Source organism: Falco peregrinus, chromosome 2 (assembly GCF_023634155.1).
Source record: "Falco peregrinus isolate bFalPer1 chromosome 2, bFalPer1.pri, whole genome shotgun sequence".
Taxonomy (NCBI): domain Eukaryota; kingdom Metazoa; phylum Chordata; class Aves; order Falconiformes; family Falconidae; genus Falco; species Falco peregrinus.
Genome location: NC_073722.1, coordinates 89,953,521 through 89,969,125, shown reverse-complemented (window position 1 = coordinate 89,969,125; position 15,605 = coordinate 89,953,521). Strand labels below are relative to the sequence as shown.

Sequence of the window (15,605 nt, the reverse complement as noted above, 5' to 3'; positions counted from 1 at the left end):
GACATTGTGTGTATTCCCCTAGCCCACTGCAAAGTCCTAATCCTTCTAATAGCTGGAGGTTTTTGGTTTAAGTCTTTTATTAATATTCCATCTTAATTGTAAAGCACTTCAGTGATATCCAGAAGCCTGTCTTACATAACAGCCTTATCCACAGTCAAGTCCTTCAGAGCTGGAGCATCAGGAAAAACCTCTGTTTGATCTGACTAGTCTGTCATTAGTCTTCATGCCTTTAATGCACAAATGCATTAGAAATTAACAATGTTTCAAATGTCTAAGCTCAGTCAATGTGTGTTTAAAAATATTTGATATTATTAGAAAGAGTATGACTTGCTGTCATGTATAGATTTAAGTGATGCAGTTAGCAAAGTTTGCAGCTCTAAATCATCTGGAAAGTGAAAGAAGGTATAGGAAATGGAGATAATTAAGACATTTCATAAAGTGCCAGTGTTGGTAAGATCCTGCTATGCATTAGGTTGTCCTCAACTGGATAAATAGATGAAAGCACCTAGAAACTACTTGTTTCTTCACTATGGATGTCCCAGAAAGTCGCTGAAAAGGAAGAAAGGAGAGGTGTCTTTGCTAATCAACAATAAGTCATTTTGAAATGTGATTCTTAAGATTTTAATTCATTGTAGATGATCATCCCCTTTCCTCTTATACTGCTTCAGTTATTTCAGGCAATTGACAGCTTTTCCCAATGTTTATATATTTTAGTAAAGCCTAGGAGTGAGTCTTAAAACTAACAAACTGGCATGTTTGGAATATGAACCTTCATGTTTACTTGTCTTAAGGAGATTTTCTTCAGGAGATTGATCCAGCAAACACATATTGTCCAGACTGAACAAAGCCCAGAGAGTAGGCAGAGCACCTTCCTAGTAAACTAATGCAGGAAACACAGTTTTAATAGAGTTTGATATTATTAATAAGCAGATAAAGGAGAGGTGGGAACTTGAGCTTCAGACAGCAAATATGAACGTCTCCTTAAATCCCACTTCAAAAAACAAAGAACATACCAACATGTGTTTGCAGTTTGTGTTTAGAAATCACCTCCAGAAGCAGTTACTGTTTTCTCCAACTTCCATGCATGCTGCATTAAATGATTTTTAGAAGCCCACAACACTTTCTACTTTGTTTCTGAACAGAAATACTTAAATCCAAAGACCTGAGAACACCTTTGGAAAGCAGGTATTACTGGCTGCGCTTCACATGGGAAGACACTAAGGCATAGTGCAGTAAAGCTCAAATCCCTCTAGATACCCCTCACTGTGGGGGAATATGTTAGAATTTAGCATTCAGAATTTCAAACAAAATCACAGGCAGGAAGAGTGGTCATTAGCTCTCATTTTGATACCCAGCTCCCCGCTTATATACCAGTGCATGCTACCTGCCTGAAAACTGCAAAGCTGGTTTTTGCCACTGCATGAGATAAAACTCATTCTGTATGAGTTAATGTCATCCTTTAATAGCTAAGAAATAGAAATGCTTCTCTAGATGTTTAACAGGATTTGTTGGAAATTACTAAAATCCTACATTATTCAATATAAATTGATAATTGCACTAATGAATGTTTTTAGATCATCTACCAAAATGAACCCCTTTGAAATGAGGCATAAAAAGCATTTTGTTATTAGTAGAATTGTCAGACTACTTTATCTGAAATTGATGGGTAATGTAGCCAGAATGTAACTACCTAAGCTATAATTTGTTCAGGACATCAGGTCTTATATTAAATTCTTGCCCCACCCCCGCAAAAAACCCACAAAAAACCAAACAGAAAACCAAACAAAACCAAAACATCCAAGATTAGGAATCCTCAGTGCCTTTGTTTAGTTTCTTGTGCCAGTGACACTGGTAGCAGCATCTTGCCCCCTCTCCTGCTGCTAGCCTGCCAACTCAGCAGGGAGAGGGGTATGCTTGCACAGGAGTTTTGAGCAGCTCAGCTACTAAACCAAGGTGTCCTTCCTCCACTGGCCACATGTTCCTGACCGTCTTCTCGAGTCAGTACTAGAGGGCTGTAATTTTTCACCTGAAGGGAACTACTGGGTGCTAATAGAAACCTGACCATATTTTGCAACTCATACAGCTTCCTTTCTGGTTACAAGGCAGATGTGCCAACCCCTGTCTCTCCCTGGAGCTATCTTCTACCAGAACTGAGCTGGTTATATACCAGTATCAGTGTTCATTAAATAAAATATTTGAGAGAGAGAAGCTCTATGGAGAGAAAACAGCTGCCCTGGAGATACTGAGTGATTAACTCTAGCTGATCCCACATGAATTTCAGCTCACTGTAGTTATTTCATACTGTTGCCTGTTTGTTGTATAACTGAGTTTATGTTGTATAACTGAGTTGTTTCATGATGGTAGCTCATATTTTAGTTGATGGTAGTGAAAGGGTCTAAGGATGAAAAGCAGCAGCTACTTTTATTCTTATTTTCCAGGTGCATCAATACTGGCAGGAAAAAATACGAGGACTGATGTATCATAATCTTGAAACACCTTAATACCCATCCCATTGGAAAGTAACCCTCTCCCAAAATAAATACAAGTGCTTTTCTTTGCCAGGAGACTGGCCAGAGATCAGGCTGCCAGGCAATGATCAAGCAATAGCAATTTATTCAGCCTTGTCTCCAAACTACTTCCAGCTCAGACCACAAGCATCTGGCCTTCAGTGCTGCTCTCTTTCCCTCCCATTCCCTAAACTAATTTTTAGGCAGTTGATAAATAACCCTTTAAAAAAAAAAAAAAAAAAAAGAAACAAAAACCACACACAACAAAAAGCTGGCAAAGATTAAATGTTTCTAGTCAGAAAAAAAAATAGGCTTTTTACCTGATAACCAGGGATCCTCTTTAATGCAGCTGAAGAGTCCACCTGTCTCTCTGACTCTGAAAACCAGCCATAATCCTGTGATCCAGATCGTATTTCAGAAAGAGATCACTCCATTACATGCATAGTTTATTGTGACTGTAAAAGATCTGCATGAAATGGTTTGCTTTTATCTAGGGAGCTCTGGTCATCTGAAATTAGAAAATTATGATTTAATTTTTTCCTTCCTATATTAATTGCTGCTTTCAATGTAAGCCAAAGACAAGCTAACCAACTGAGCATTCCTTTGCTATTTACTGTTCGGCATATCATCATTTTATGCCTTGAGACTGTATCAAACAGAGAGAGGGACCACGGTCACTGTTAAAACCATGTCACTTTTGCTTCAGTGATTTTCAGAGTTGGGTTTTTTTTGCTTAGAACTTCTACTCAGGTCTCCACTTTAATGTGCTCCCTGCCTGACTTGTGGCTCACCTCCACTTGCACAGCAGTGCCTACTACATAAATGCAACTGTGAAGTTGATTGTAGTTTGGCAACAGAGATGTCTGATATGAAAGAGGTGACATTGCCAGCTGTGGGCACTAAAACGGCAAAGCTGAGCCAGCTATATCAGCTTAATTAATTGCATTCCTCGCTGTGTGAACTGGAGGACTGAGACTCAGAAAGGGTGTGTGGGAAGAAGGTAGGGTGAGGAGCAATTTCAGGAACATTATTTACTTTTGTTACACACCTGGAGTAGGGAAGGTTGAGTCTCTTCTCAGGAGTCTGGCTAAAGTTAGGCCACACATGCTAGCTCAGGGAGCTCAGCCGTATCTGTCCTATTGAGCAGCAGAGTTTCCATTGCATCTTCTTTCATGTTATTTGGTTTAACAAGCTAAGAAAGGGTTGATGCATCACCTCTGTGTGAAGTGTGATCTTCTGCTCTGACTGGCCTCTCATGTGCCAACAACATGGAGCTGTAGATTGAAGATGAAGTCTGTGCCCTCACAGAGCATTGTAGTGAAAAGGTTTTCCCACTGCTAGCTCGGTAGACACAGCCTGGCCCTCTGGCAAGCCCTGTGTATTTACATTATAATGTATAGGGAGCTTCACCTTTGTCCCTATCCATTTCTTCTCCCCCTTATCTCTCTGTCATCTTGCTCTCCTCCAACTATATTTCTCCTGTAGCTCACCCGTTCCTCTTGTGGACTTACTTTTGTCCTATGGCCCTTCATCCTCTCCCATTCCTGTAGGCTTATTACTGGGTCACGCTGCAACCCTTTCCCACTTTGACACTATATGACCACAGCAAACAGTGACTTCCAATCCATCTGCCAGTCTTGTCCTGACAAATACAAAGGGAAGTTCTCTGCAATCAGGATGCAAGTAACCAGGGTGGATTTGAGCACGGGGATTACAGCTGGAACAATAATGCCTTTGTAATGCTGTTGGGATTATTCCTTTCCTGTGGAGTAAAACTTGAAGAGCAATACCAAGTCTTCAAGCAAACAGAATCTCCAGCTGTCAGTGCTTTTGCTTCCTCTGGAGGCAGACACATGCCTGTCCAAATACAATATGCTGGAAGACCGATACTTGGCATCCTTATGACTATCTGAACATGACATGTTTCTGAAACCCTTTAAAAGAGACAGAGAGATAGTAAAGGAAAAGGAAAGGCCATAAATGAAGTGTAGGCGTTCATCTGTTATAGGACAGATTCCTGATTAGTATCCTGATTCTCAGCCCAGCCCAGCTTAGATTTTACTGTGCTTTGGCAAATTGTTTGTATGATATCATACTTATCCTAGACAATTATGTTCTTGCAAATGCAGGTGAGAGAAATAATAGAGACTAAGAAACTAGTACCAAGAGAACTGCTGCAAAACATCACAGACATTTGTACCTTCCTCAACAGCTTGCTGGAGTCTTTTTTTTCCTTATGGGCAGTGCTCGCTCATTTTACTCTCACTCCTTTTCTAGGCTGTAGTCTTTAACTGAAGTACATTCTTCTGAGTTCAGGGCAGGCAATTCAGCCCCTGTCTGTTTGAACAGCATTCTCAATTTTTTCAAAAATTTTCTCCACACAAATGAAGAGAAATAATTGACCAAACCCTTCCCCCCAAAATGCTCTTGCATTTGTTCATGTGCATCTTTTTTGGCAGCCCTTTTAAGGAAAAATAGGATTTTACGCTTGCAGGCAGTGTGGTACTTGTCATTGCACACTGGAATAGGATCCACTTTCCCCTGCTGGCGCCAGACTACACACTTGCTGCAGAATCCCCCTAGTTTGGGGAGGGAAGTGCAGCTCCCCTCTGGCTTGGCCTCTGACTGAATCACATGGATAATTTTGACTTAGCTCCATCTCCAGAAGCAGCGAGCATGCACGTTACATAATATAATTGTCGTGTCTTGAGGATTCAGGCCTGTCCTCTTTTGTGCTGCCAGATGGAAGAGGAGCTACGCTCTCTCTGGAGAGATGTCCCTGCACATCTCGCCACTCAGCCGTGCTGGAATTATGTGCCTCTCTCTGCAGCCGGGCTCTGTTGTTCCCTGGCATTTTGCTCCAGAATAGCTAGCTCTTTAGTATGCAGTGGATGCTACACAGCCACTGCGATCCCAGGATTAATTTGTCTAGAAAAGGAGATACATGAAGAACCTCTAAAATGAATTTGTGAGGAGGATGTACTCCAGATTCTCTGAACAGCCAGGGTTTGTTCCTAGCTGAAACCCAAACACAGGTGTTGTGGACAGCCAGTTTCTGTCTGACAGAACAGATTTCTGGTTTGTGCTCTCACTCTGTCCCATGTCATAGTTTTTTCAGCTGCTGTTGCTGCTGTTTTCTTGCTGGGTTCTGTAACATAGCCCCTGCCTGCATGGTTATTGTCTGTTAGTCAAGCCGTTTCATGCCCTGATCCCTGAAGTGCTCTCCAAAGTGATGAATCACACCTGTACCAATGAGTCCCTTCTCACTAATGAGGCATCTGCTCCAAATACTGCGGTGCACAGTTGACTGAGGCAAGGAGCTACAACCCACCTGTAGATAGCAGTGTCACTACAGTCTTCAGGAATAGCTCAAAAGACCCCCAGGAAGGTGAGGCCAGTGTTAGTCAGGCTAGACAGGAACCTTATCTGTGTGAACTTCCTCACAGCAATGCCTTGTCAGCACCAGCTGCAATTCCAGAAATGGCAGCGTCTCTAAAAGCAGTGTTATATTCTGACAGAATTAACTTTCCCAGGATAGAAAAGTATTGAGAAATGTTTATTTCAGCCTCCTTCTACCTCTGAGCTTCCTGGCAGAAGGACTCCTATAGCAGCCATGGCTCCAGCAATGCAGCTGCAGTAGGGAAAGCCAGGGCTCATGTTCATCTAGCCATGAGTAGTGGTTCTGCACTGCTGATATCCAACAGAAACAGCCTGTTCTGACAAAACCCAGCAACAACAAAACCAAAGCACCCCAGCACCAAAAAGGTACCTTGCCTGTAATTGGGAACCAAGATAACCCTGCAGGTATGAATGGAAAATTGTTGCTCAACAAGTGTCTCCACCACAAACCCCTTCAACAGCCCATTTAGCCGCCATGAAAGCTGCTGCCAAGCATCCAGAGCAGGAGAGGGATAGAGGGACCAGTCTTTTCTGTCATCCTGAGGATGGACAGAGGGCACCTTGTGCAGGAATCATGCACAAATGCTGCACATCTGGTGCTGATAGCACAGCTGAGGGGACAGAGCACACTGACCAAGGGCCGCAGCATAACTCTTTCTGTGGCAGCTTTGCCCCAGCCAGCACCTGTGACTGTAGTAGTGGAGGCACAGTAGCACAGGCTGCTATGGGACCACAGGCTGTAGAGAAGTTGCACTTGGGTTGTTGCAGACAAGACTGTGTCATCACATAGTAACTGCTGTGCATGTGCCAGCAAGAGCAGAGCTAGCATGAGTAAGCTTATTATGCGATAATCACACCTTCATCTTTCTGGGTACATAAACTGCTGAGGTATCCAAGTCTGGCAGTGAGGCACAATCACTGTCTGAAGATGAGCAAGAAGGAGCCAGGTCCTTGCCTCATTGGGAACATATGCCTGATTTGACACCATTATCTTTTACTGTTTTTAAACAGAACATCATTATTGGAACCACCTGTTGCCACTTAATTACCTGTGTTTGATTACAAAGACGTTAAAGTAATCACCTTTTTAGGTACAAACTTTCATTTTTATATCCTTTGATGATGTGCCCTGACAAAGCCTCTACGTCCATTTCAAAGGCTGGATCAAAACTTCCCCTGTGGGCATGTCAGGCAGCAGCTGAGCACCCAGTCTCCTCTCGTGAACTTTGGGAAATCTGGAATTTGGATCAAGACTTTGAATCCTCTCAGTTATAACGATAAGACCTGTAGGTGCTGATCTATAGAGCCAGTATCCCCCCAACCCCGTTTGGGTAAGCTGAGCGCTCAGGCAACGATCAGGGCGGGCCCCGGGCCCCGCAGCGTCCTGGCTCCCGGTGCTGGCGCGGTGGCACGTTCCGAGGGGCATGCGTGGGCGCAGGCGGGTTCCCCCGCGGGGCAGGGGTGCACCCTGTCCCGGCTCTGCCCTCGGGGCCGCTAAGCCCCTTCCCTGGGAGATGCGGGAGCCTCGGGGTTCAGGCCTGCCCCCCGGGACGCAGCCCCCGCCCTCCCCGTCGGCACCGCCGCCGGGGGCGATGCTCTGGGCCGCCGCCGCGCCGGGGGGCTGCGGTCCTGCGGTCCCCCCCTTCCCGCTGTGCCCGGGGCCGCCGGGCCCTGCCCGCCCGCCGCGCTGCGGGAGCGCCGCCCGCAGCCGCCCGCACCCCCTCGGCGCCGCCGCTTCGCCTGCCGGCGCGCCCCGGCCTGAGCCGGCCCCCGGCGGGGGGAGGCCCCGGCTCACCTGGAGAAGAGGCGGGGGGAGCCCCAGCGGGGGGACGGTGCCCGCCAGCCCCCGCCGGAGCGCCCCTTCCGCGGCCTTTGTCTGCGTTGTCACATGGGCTGCGGTGCGGGATTTAAGCGGGTCTCCGCAGGACATGCCGTGAGCGGCGCGCCGCAGCCCTGCCCGCAGCGGCAGCGCTCCGCCCGGCCGGGGATGCGGCTCTAGCGGCCCCGCGATGAGCGGCTCCTCCATGGCGAAGAGCGAGTCCCGCACTTCGCTGCTGAAGGCGGCGGGGAGCGGGAGGGCGGCGGGCGCTCAGCCCCGCGGCAGCCGTGCCCGGGACGGCAGAGGACAAGGCGGGCAGGCGGGGAGGGAGCCGAGCGAGGAGCCGCTCCCCGGGGAGCCCAGTGCCCGCAGGCCCCTCTGCCACCCGGGCGCCCGGGAGGACGGAGCGAGGGGCGCGGGGAAGCTGTCACATGGACGGGGGGAGAGCCAGCCGGAGCCGGCGGAAGGAGGTCCAAGGAGAGGCAGCGGCAAGGAACCGGTGCGGACATCCAAACACTACCACCACCTCCCGCCGCACGCCAGCCACGGTCACCCCCAGGACCAGCACCAGCTCTCAGACAGGGATGGGGAGGAGGCAGAGGAGGACTTTTTCTTCAGTCACAGGCAGAGGTCCAGCAGAGAGTCCCTAAAGCTCTCGGAAGGCACTTCACCTCTGTCCAAATCCAGCAGCAAGTACTCCACCAAGTCCAGCGGCAGCGATCGGTCGGTAGAAGCGGACCCCCTTTTCCACCAGCTGCACCCCATGCTCAGCTCGGTCTTTGGCCAGGTAAGGGGCAGAGCGCCTCTCGCTCGCTCCCTCCCTCCCTCCCTCCCTGCCTGCCCTCCGCGCTCTCCCCTCCTGCCCGCGCACGGACCTTCGGCTCGCCGTTGCGGAGCCCCCGCGCCCTCGGGCGCAGCCCGCGGCTGTAAATGCACTGCTTCCTGGCCGCCCCTGCCGAACTTCTCCCGGGGGTGAGGCACCGCCGGGGCGCTGCGGGGCCGGCACCGGGCAGGGCTCCGCGCGGGGAGGGGGCGCGGGTCGGAGCCGCCTGCAGCCCCCGGCCGCCCGCCCCGCCGGGCGCTGCGGAGGGCGCTCTCGGTGGTGCTGGCGGGGGAAGAAGTGCCGGTGCTTCCCCTGTCGCCGGGGGAAGTTGTGGCTCTCCCTGCTGAGGGTGAGAGTCAGAGAAGCGGATTTTTAAAATGTATTTACTTATTAGATTCCATCTCTCTGGCTCCCCGCCTTGCTTTGCTGTATTTGTTTACATCTCCTTATGGTACATTTCTGTGCAATCAGCATATGAATCATTTCTGATGGCAGAAGCTGTCAGGAGAAGGTAGTGGGGAGGACGGAAAAAAAAAAAATCCTGACCCAATTCCGAAGCCTTCCCAGTCACTATGTTAGGATGGAACAGATGCTTTCGGTGTTTGCAAGCTCTTTTGGTACAAAGCTGTCGCTTTTAGCTGCTTCTGGTAGTGAAATTACCCAACAGGGCTACTCTCTAAAAATGAAAAGGCAGAGAGAGACTGGCTCAGAATTTTCTTTTAGAGCCATTTAGGGATGTTACTGGGAGCTGTAATCTCCAGGAAGATTAATGTAACTGCAATCGCCCAGAAGCACAATTATAGGTATAAGCCAGTAGCCTAGGCAGCTAAGTTCCAGCCCCAGAACTGATCGATTAAACCAGAATTAGGATTTGTGGGGTTTGTTGTCATCGGGTCTTTTTTTTTGTTTGTTTTGAAGTGGGTTTGGGAGGCATCGTGGGGCGCCCATCCAAATTAAGATTATGAGGGGAATGAGAAGAATTTTTGTAACTGGGTGGAAGGAGGTCATACATCTGTATCTGTTTAATCTGATCTTAGGAAGCATTGTCTACTTCTGTTCATCTTGACTTCTTCAGAGAAAAATCAAAGCACATCTGTTCTCCTTGACAATTTTGCATCCTTACTGACAGTTTGCTATTTATGAATGTTACAGTTGTGTTTAACTCGGAATGAATATCACCCTCCCTGTGCCAGTGGCGTACCAGAAGTCTAGATTAAATTTTTTGTAGTAGTGATAAGGAAGGGCCTGGTGAGCGGCTTGGTGCTCAGCCAGGTTACAAAAAGCAGTATTCCAGCACCAGGCTTTGAAATCCATGGGCTCAGCTCTGACCTGTGCTGTACCTGTAGTTCTGAGGAAAGTGAAGATGTATCTGAGAACAGATTTTAAGTCTATGGAGCTGTATATCCCAAAGTGTCAGAAATACAAACAAATCCATGCCAGGCACAGAAACCTCTCTAGTTTTGAACTCAATCCTTACCTGAATGGCATCTTTATTTTACCTGCTCTGCTGCTTGCATTCCAGTGTCAGAAGACATTTCTGAAAACCATAAACTTTGCAAAATTTAATTGCAGTGTTGAACAGTGCCTCTTACAAAAAGGAGACAGATACAATTCTAGTTTTCATCTTTTTGCTGGGTACATTGCACCAAGGCTTATAAGCAAACACCAAAATCTTTCTTTTACAGCATAATATTATTTATTCCTATTTCTCTTTGTATTTATCTCTCACTTGCTTTGTTTGAAGTAACTATGAGAGAATGACCCATCTAGTGGAAATTGAGGACTGGCTTTTAGGAGTGAGCTGTAGTAGGGGTGCACAGGGAGTTTGTGGATACAAGAAGGGGAGCTATAATGTAGGATACACAAAGAACTGATTATAGGAAGAGATATGTAAAGATTTTTTGCAGTGATATCAAAATCCTGGGGCAAATCAAAGCCCAAAGGTAAGAACTGTGGATATTCTGTCATGGAACAGAATGATGGAAATTTTGTTTCTGTGAGTAAAGAAACAAATGCTAAGCACTTTGTAAAAATGTGAGTGAGTTTTTGAAGCAGGCAAGGACTTAAACCTGCAGGAACCCAAGTTGCAGCCTGGCCTGAGGCAGGCTCATAAGCACAGAAGTGTCCAGGATTGCAGTATAAGACTGCAGGTGCTGTAACACCAGTCTGTTCCACATTGTAATTAGAAGAAAGCAACTGCTCAGCAGACAATTTAATACAAGAACTTCTCTCCAGCCCACACAGCCTGCTGTGAAACAGTTAAAACAGTAATCTTGCAGTACATAGAAGGAGAGGAGCACAGTGATGCATATCTGCAGCAGCAGAGCACTGTAGTCCGACAGCACCTTGTATCTTGTCCCAGCTCTACAGATGTGGAACACCATCACCCTGTTGTTCCTCTGTGGTACAGTGATGTGGGCACAGATGCTACAGTGGTACAATCAGATTACGCAGAAAAGATTGCAGGGATGACTTCACAGAGAATGTCATTATTGCAGTAACAGCAAAAAGGAGCAGCCCAGAACTACAGAGTTGTGTCTGAGGGAGACAGATTTGTAGCTGTGCAGAAAGAAAGACGGAGTGAAGGCAGAAGTGCTGTGTTTATATAACCAGCACAGCAATATAGTGCACTGTGGGTGTGTACTCAGGGAGAATGCTAAGATACTGCCAGGATACAGGATGCAGTGATATTTTATTAATTAGGCTTATGCTATATTGGTGCAGTGATGTTCTGACAGAATAAAGCAATAATACTCTTTCAGGGCATTTTACCATTTTGAAATTGAGTGGTACATGAATTAACAAGTGTAGGGTAGTGTGATAATGTATTAGTATAAGCCAGGATGTCATCTTAGTCTAATGACACGTTTGCACACTGGATCAGTAAGGCAGTTGCAGAAAAGCACTCTGCTGTGGAGTTTATACCAGGTTAGCATGCAGTGCCGCACAGCACTGAGTGCCTGGAGAACACAGCACTGACAATGCGGTGGTGTGGTAACGCAATCCTGTGGCGGAACAGAGATGTGATACTGGTGCCATGCAGTGGGAGTTTGGCAGTGCACGGGTGAGATAATTGTGTAGTGTTGTAGCCTGACAGAAGAGTTTAGCAGTCTAATGATGTAGTAATACAATATTCCAGACAGGAGCTATTCTATACAGCAGTGATTGCTTCTGGTGTGATATTAGTAAAGGACTGCGCCGACCTGACAGCACCATCCCATTGTACCAGAAGGTAGTGAGTGAGATGTTACCACCATGCCGCAGTTCTGGAAGCACAGCTGTGAGTTAGCACAAGGGCAACGGCACAGACTTATCTGGTGCCAGAAGTGCAGGGTGAGTAAGGGCTGGCTGTATGATGGGTGTGATAGTGGGACAGCAGTGTTTTAAAGTGGCCCTGCAGTGGCAGTAGCTCAGTGCAGTGGGAGAGCAGTGCAGTGACTCACGGGTGTAGTTGGCAAGGGACGCATGTGTGATAATGCAGCAAAGTGGGGAAGCAGTGAGAAAAGGGAGCATGAGCAGGATGTTTCATATAATTTTTGTCTGGTAGAAGTATAGTGTTGGAGTGGCCAAGTGGTAAAGGAGTGTCATGGAGCAAAAAGGAGCATGCTGTCACCGCTGCAGAGCAGAATAGCATGTTGGTGGTCCTGTGGTGCCTATAGTGTGGCTAACAGGATACAGTTTAGCAACAGTGCACTATTGAGCACTTGCACATCTGTAACAGCAGAGGAGCCGTGACCTCTCGGCAGCCGGGATGGTGGGGAGATGACAGCCTGGCAGCAGGACACAGTTTATTAACATGACAACAGTAGCAACAGCAGCACAGAGACTGGGACAGCAGTGCGGTGGCAGCAGGGACCTCGATGCAACAGTTTTGTGGCAGCAGATTCCCGGGGCAGAGGTGATGCAGCAGCAGCAACTTGGCACCGGACTCACGGCACAGTGCTGTACGGGTACCGCGGCACAGAAACCTGCTGGTTCTTGTCACTTCATTCCTCCTGTGTCTCAGCATTGGCCTGGTCGGCACCTTTAAGAAGAGCTTTTTCTGGGCCTTTTCTATGCAATATTAATTTGCAAGTGATCCTGCCATGTGAGACCTGACCGTTTTCAGAGCCATTTAGCTTTCACACCCTGCCTGACTGTTAAATTTTTCAGTGAAGTGATTCCCCAACAGTTTTCTGTCAATTGCCTCTGGTAGCATGGGGATCAGAGGGGTCAAACTATGCCATAGGGATTCATTAAATATTTACAGGCTTCTGCTGTTAGCACAGTGGCCAAAGGGGCTTTTGTATTTCTGTTTGTACAGGGAGTTAAAAGCCTCTCCTATCTGCACCATCTCCCATTCTTGCTTTAATGTCAGCATCCACATTACCATTAAAATAGGGAAGGAATCTTTCTGCATTTCTTGTATCCTTTGCCTTTTCTGGTCCTGCTCCATCTTCCTTTACCCATGGCCTTTAGTTCTTCTTAACAGGTCTTAATGGACATTACAGCAAACCAGGATGACAGAAGAAGCCCTGTTTGGGGCAGGATGTGTGCCCTGGGCTGTCTTGTGTGGGAAGAAGATGTTTAAGAACACTCTTCTCTAAACCAGGTGGGAGTGGGTAGGGAAAAGGTGCCTTGTCCAGCCTTTCACCCTTCTGGTCTCCTCATCTGCAGGATGACCTTGTTCTCTTCAATGGCTTCAGCTGATTCTAATGGGACTTTTGCCCAAGAGCAGCTGCTGCATCAGGACCCCGCTTGGAGCTCTGCCAGTGAAGAGCCAGGGAGTCCTGGCCAGCCCAGCAGAGAGTGGCTCAGTAATGGAAGTTTTCAGTTGCCTCTGTGTATTAGTGAGGGAGGCTGCAGCATGTTGGGCCGTGCTGGAGTGGTGATGCCAGCGATGGAAATTTTTGGGTGTCATGCTGTGGAATGGCAAAGGTGAAGGTGACAGGCCAGGGTTTACAGGCATGCTGTGTTGTACCATGCTGTAAGGCAGGTGAAGCAGTGGCATGTTAGGGCTTGTGGCAAACCGAGGACAGTCTAACACCTGCTCATGTACAATGTTAAATCGGCACAGTAATTTGGGGTGAACAGACTTCTGGCTCAGAATGACCTCAACCGCCATAGTGATGCTGATCCCATGGTGCAGTCTCTGCTTGCCGGTACGGAGCCTGGGTGCACAGGTTAGGAGGCCAAGAAACACCACATCCTCCCTCCCCGACTTTTCCTTTTTTCAGCACCTCGGAAGGCTCGTTCCGACCCCGAAAGGGCGCTCGGGGTGTGCGGGGTGGGAAGGGTGTCCCGGGGCCGCCGTGCAGCCGGCGGTCCGCCCCGAGTTGCGCCCGCCGGGGCTCCCCGGGCCCGCCGGGGCTCCTCGGGCCCGCCGGGGGCCGCTTCCGCAGCGCTGGCGGGACAGCACCGCCCCCGGCCGGTGCCCCGGCCAGGCGCGCTCGGCGGCCACAGGGCGCCCCCTTCTGCGGGCGGCGCTGCGCGGCCCGGCTGGCTCCTGCCCCGGGGCCACTGCCCGGGCCGGCGGGCCCGCCTCGGCTCTGACCCGGCGCTCCTCGGGCCAGCCCGTGCCGCCGGGGCTAGGCCTCTGCTCGGTGCCCGGGCTGCCCGGTGATGTGTCAGGCCCGGGGGAGTCCCGTGGCTGCCGTGATGCAGGCGAGAGCCGGTGTGGGCTTCCTGCTGGTCGCCAGGCGCGTGTTTGCAGGGGTGGGTACGGGGACTTTCGTGGGGCTGGTACTGCCTCTGTGCTTCCGTCCCTGCATGTGTTGCCACAGACCATGTGCGTGCGTGTAGCCTGACAAAGAGCCTTCGTATACATGTCTTATCTGTATACACACAGCCTGTACGTGCGCAGCCTCTGCTGAATCTTCTGTGTGGCTATGCAACCACCACTGTACACGCATATACATTCCTGTACTTAAAATGATCAGTGAATGCGTACATCCCTGCCTGCTGACACCCGCTATACCTTCCAATGTGTGTCTCGTGTTTTCCATATGTATTGGATGCCAACACAGAAGAACATTGTTTCACTTGAGCACATCCACTCAGCTGCCCCCTTGCTCAGCTTGGAGAAAAATTTATCACATTTATTACTTGTAAAGAGCTTGAGGGATGTGAGCCAGACGTACAGAATCACTGAGGGGCAATGGATAAGCTTCCTGCCTGCAGTAGGTCTGCCAGCAGACATTAATCTTTGTCAGTGATTTACTTTTTAAACAAATCTGTTTTAAAAGGATATAGAAAGACATCAAAATAAAACCAAGCTAAAAGAACATTCATTAAATATTCCGTTCATGAAATATACAGCAGCATGATCTAATGCCCCGAAATACACAAACCTTCTGGTTCGATTCAGCTTATCTTTTGAGAGAAGAAAATCTTTCAATAATAAATTCATCATTATTTAAATTAGTCCACTGTGCCTTCCATCAACCTATGCCACCTTGATTTTTGTTTCATGCAGTACTGGGTTTGAACAAAGTGTCACAGAAGAGTTTAGCTTTAGATGTAGTGGCTGGGCTGCAGGTTTGTCAGCTGAATTAGCTGTGGTTCTTTGTAGCATCCCAGCTTCAGTAACTGTTTTTCCCTGATGAGTCCATGAGTGATATTGATTTCCAATAACAAGCAGCTATATGGTATGCATCCAGTTAAAGACGCCTAGCTAACTTTGGGCTCCCTTTCAATAATCCTGTGACATTCCTGTGACCTTAGAGAGCAACAGCAGTGCCCATGAACTTGAGTAATCCTCCAATTTCAATCAAATGCCCCACTTAGAAATAGAGACAAACAGCTGTTGTAGCTTGTATGGTCATATTTAGTTTTTTAGTAGCTTTCTGCACCAGCACAAGACCATAAACTCAATACTATCTGTGAATTAAGTAATTAGCAATATTCTAATATTTCTTCCAACCATTCCTCTCCTGGAGTGCTTTGCACCTTGCAACCATCTTTGGAAAGAATATACAGCATTGCTTCATCCCACACAGATGAAATACATTCTCCGCTCTTGGAAGGAAACAGGCAACCGTGTAATGTTGTGAAGCATCATGTCACAATAGTTGAAGGC

At 48.1% G+C, this 15,605-nt stretch overlaps 2 protein-coding genes across 5 annotated transcripts in view; both read left to right on the top strand.

Moving 5' to 3' along the window:
• Positions 1-15,605, top strand: part of RNF10 (ring finger protein 10) — a 202,062-nt gene that overhangs the window by 47,037 nt on the left and 139,420 nt on the right. The window lies entirely within an intron of this gene.
• Positions 6,039-15,605, top strand: part of CABP1 (calcium binding protein 1) — a 28,857-nt gene continuing 19,290 nt past the window's right edge. For 2 of the 4 annotated variants that reach the window (XM_005233230.3, XM_027780868.2), the window contains exon 1: positions 8,396-8,512. Coding sequence is in view for 2 of the 4 variants with exons in the window: in XM_055795840.1 (XP_055651815.1) it covers positions 7,916-8,512 (597 nt within the window). In the remaining 2 variants the exon portion in view is untranslated. Of the gene's footprint in view, positions 8,513-15,605 lie in introns of all 4 variants that reach the window. The other 2 variants (XM_055795840.1, XM_055795839.1) reach the window with 2 other exon arrangements.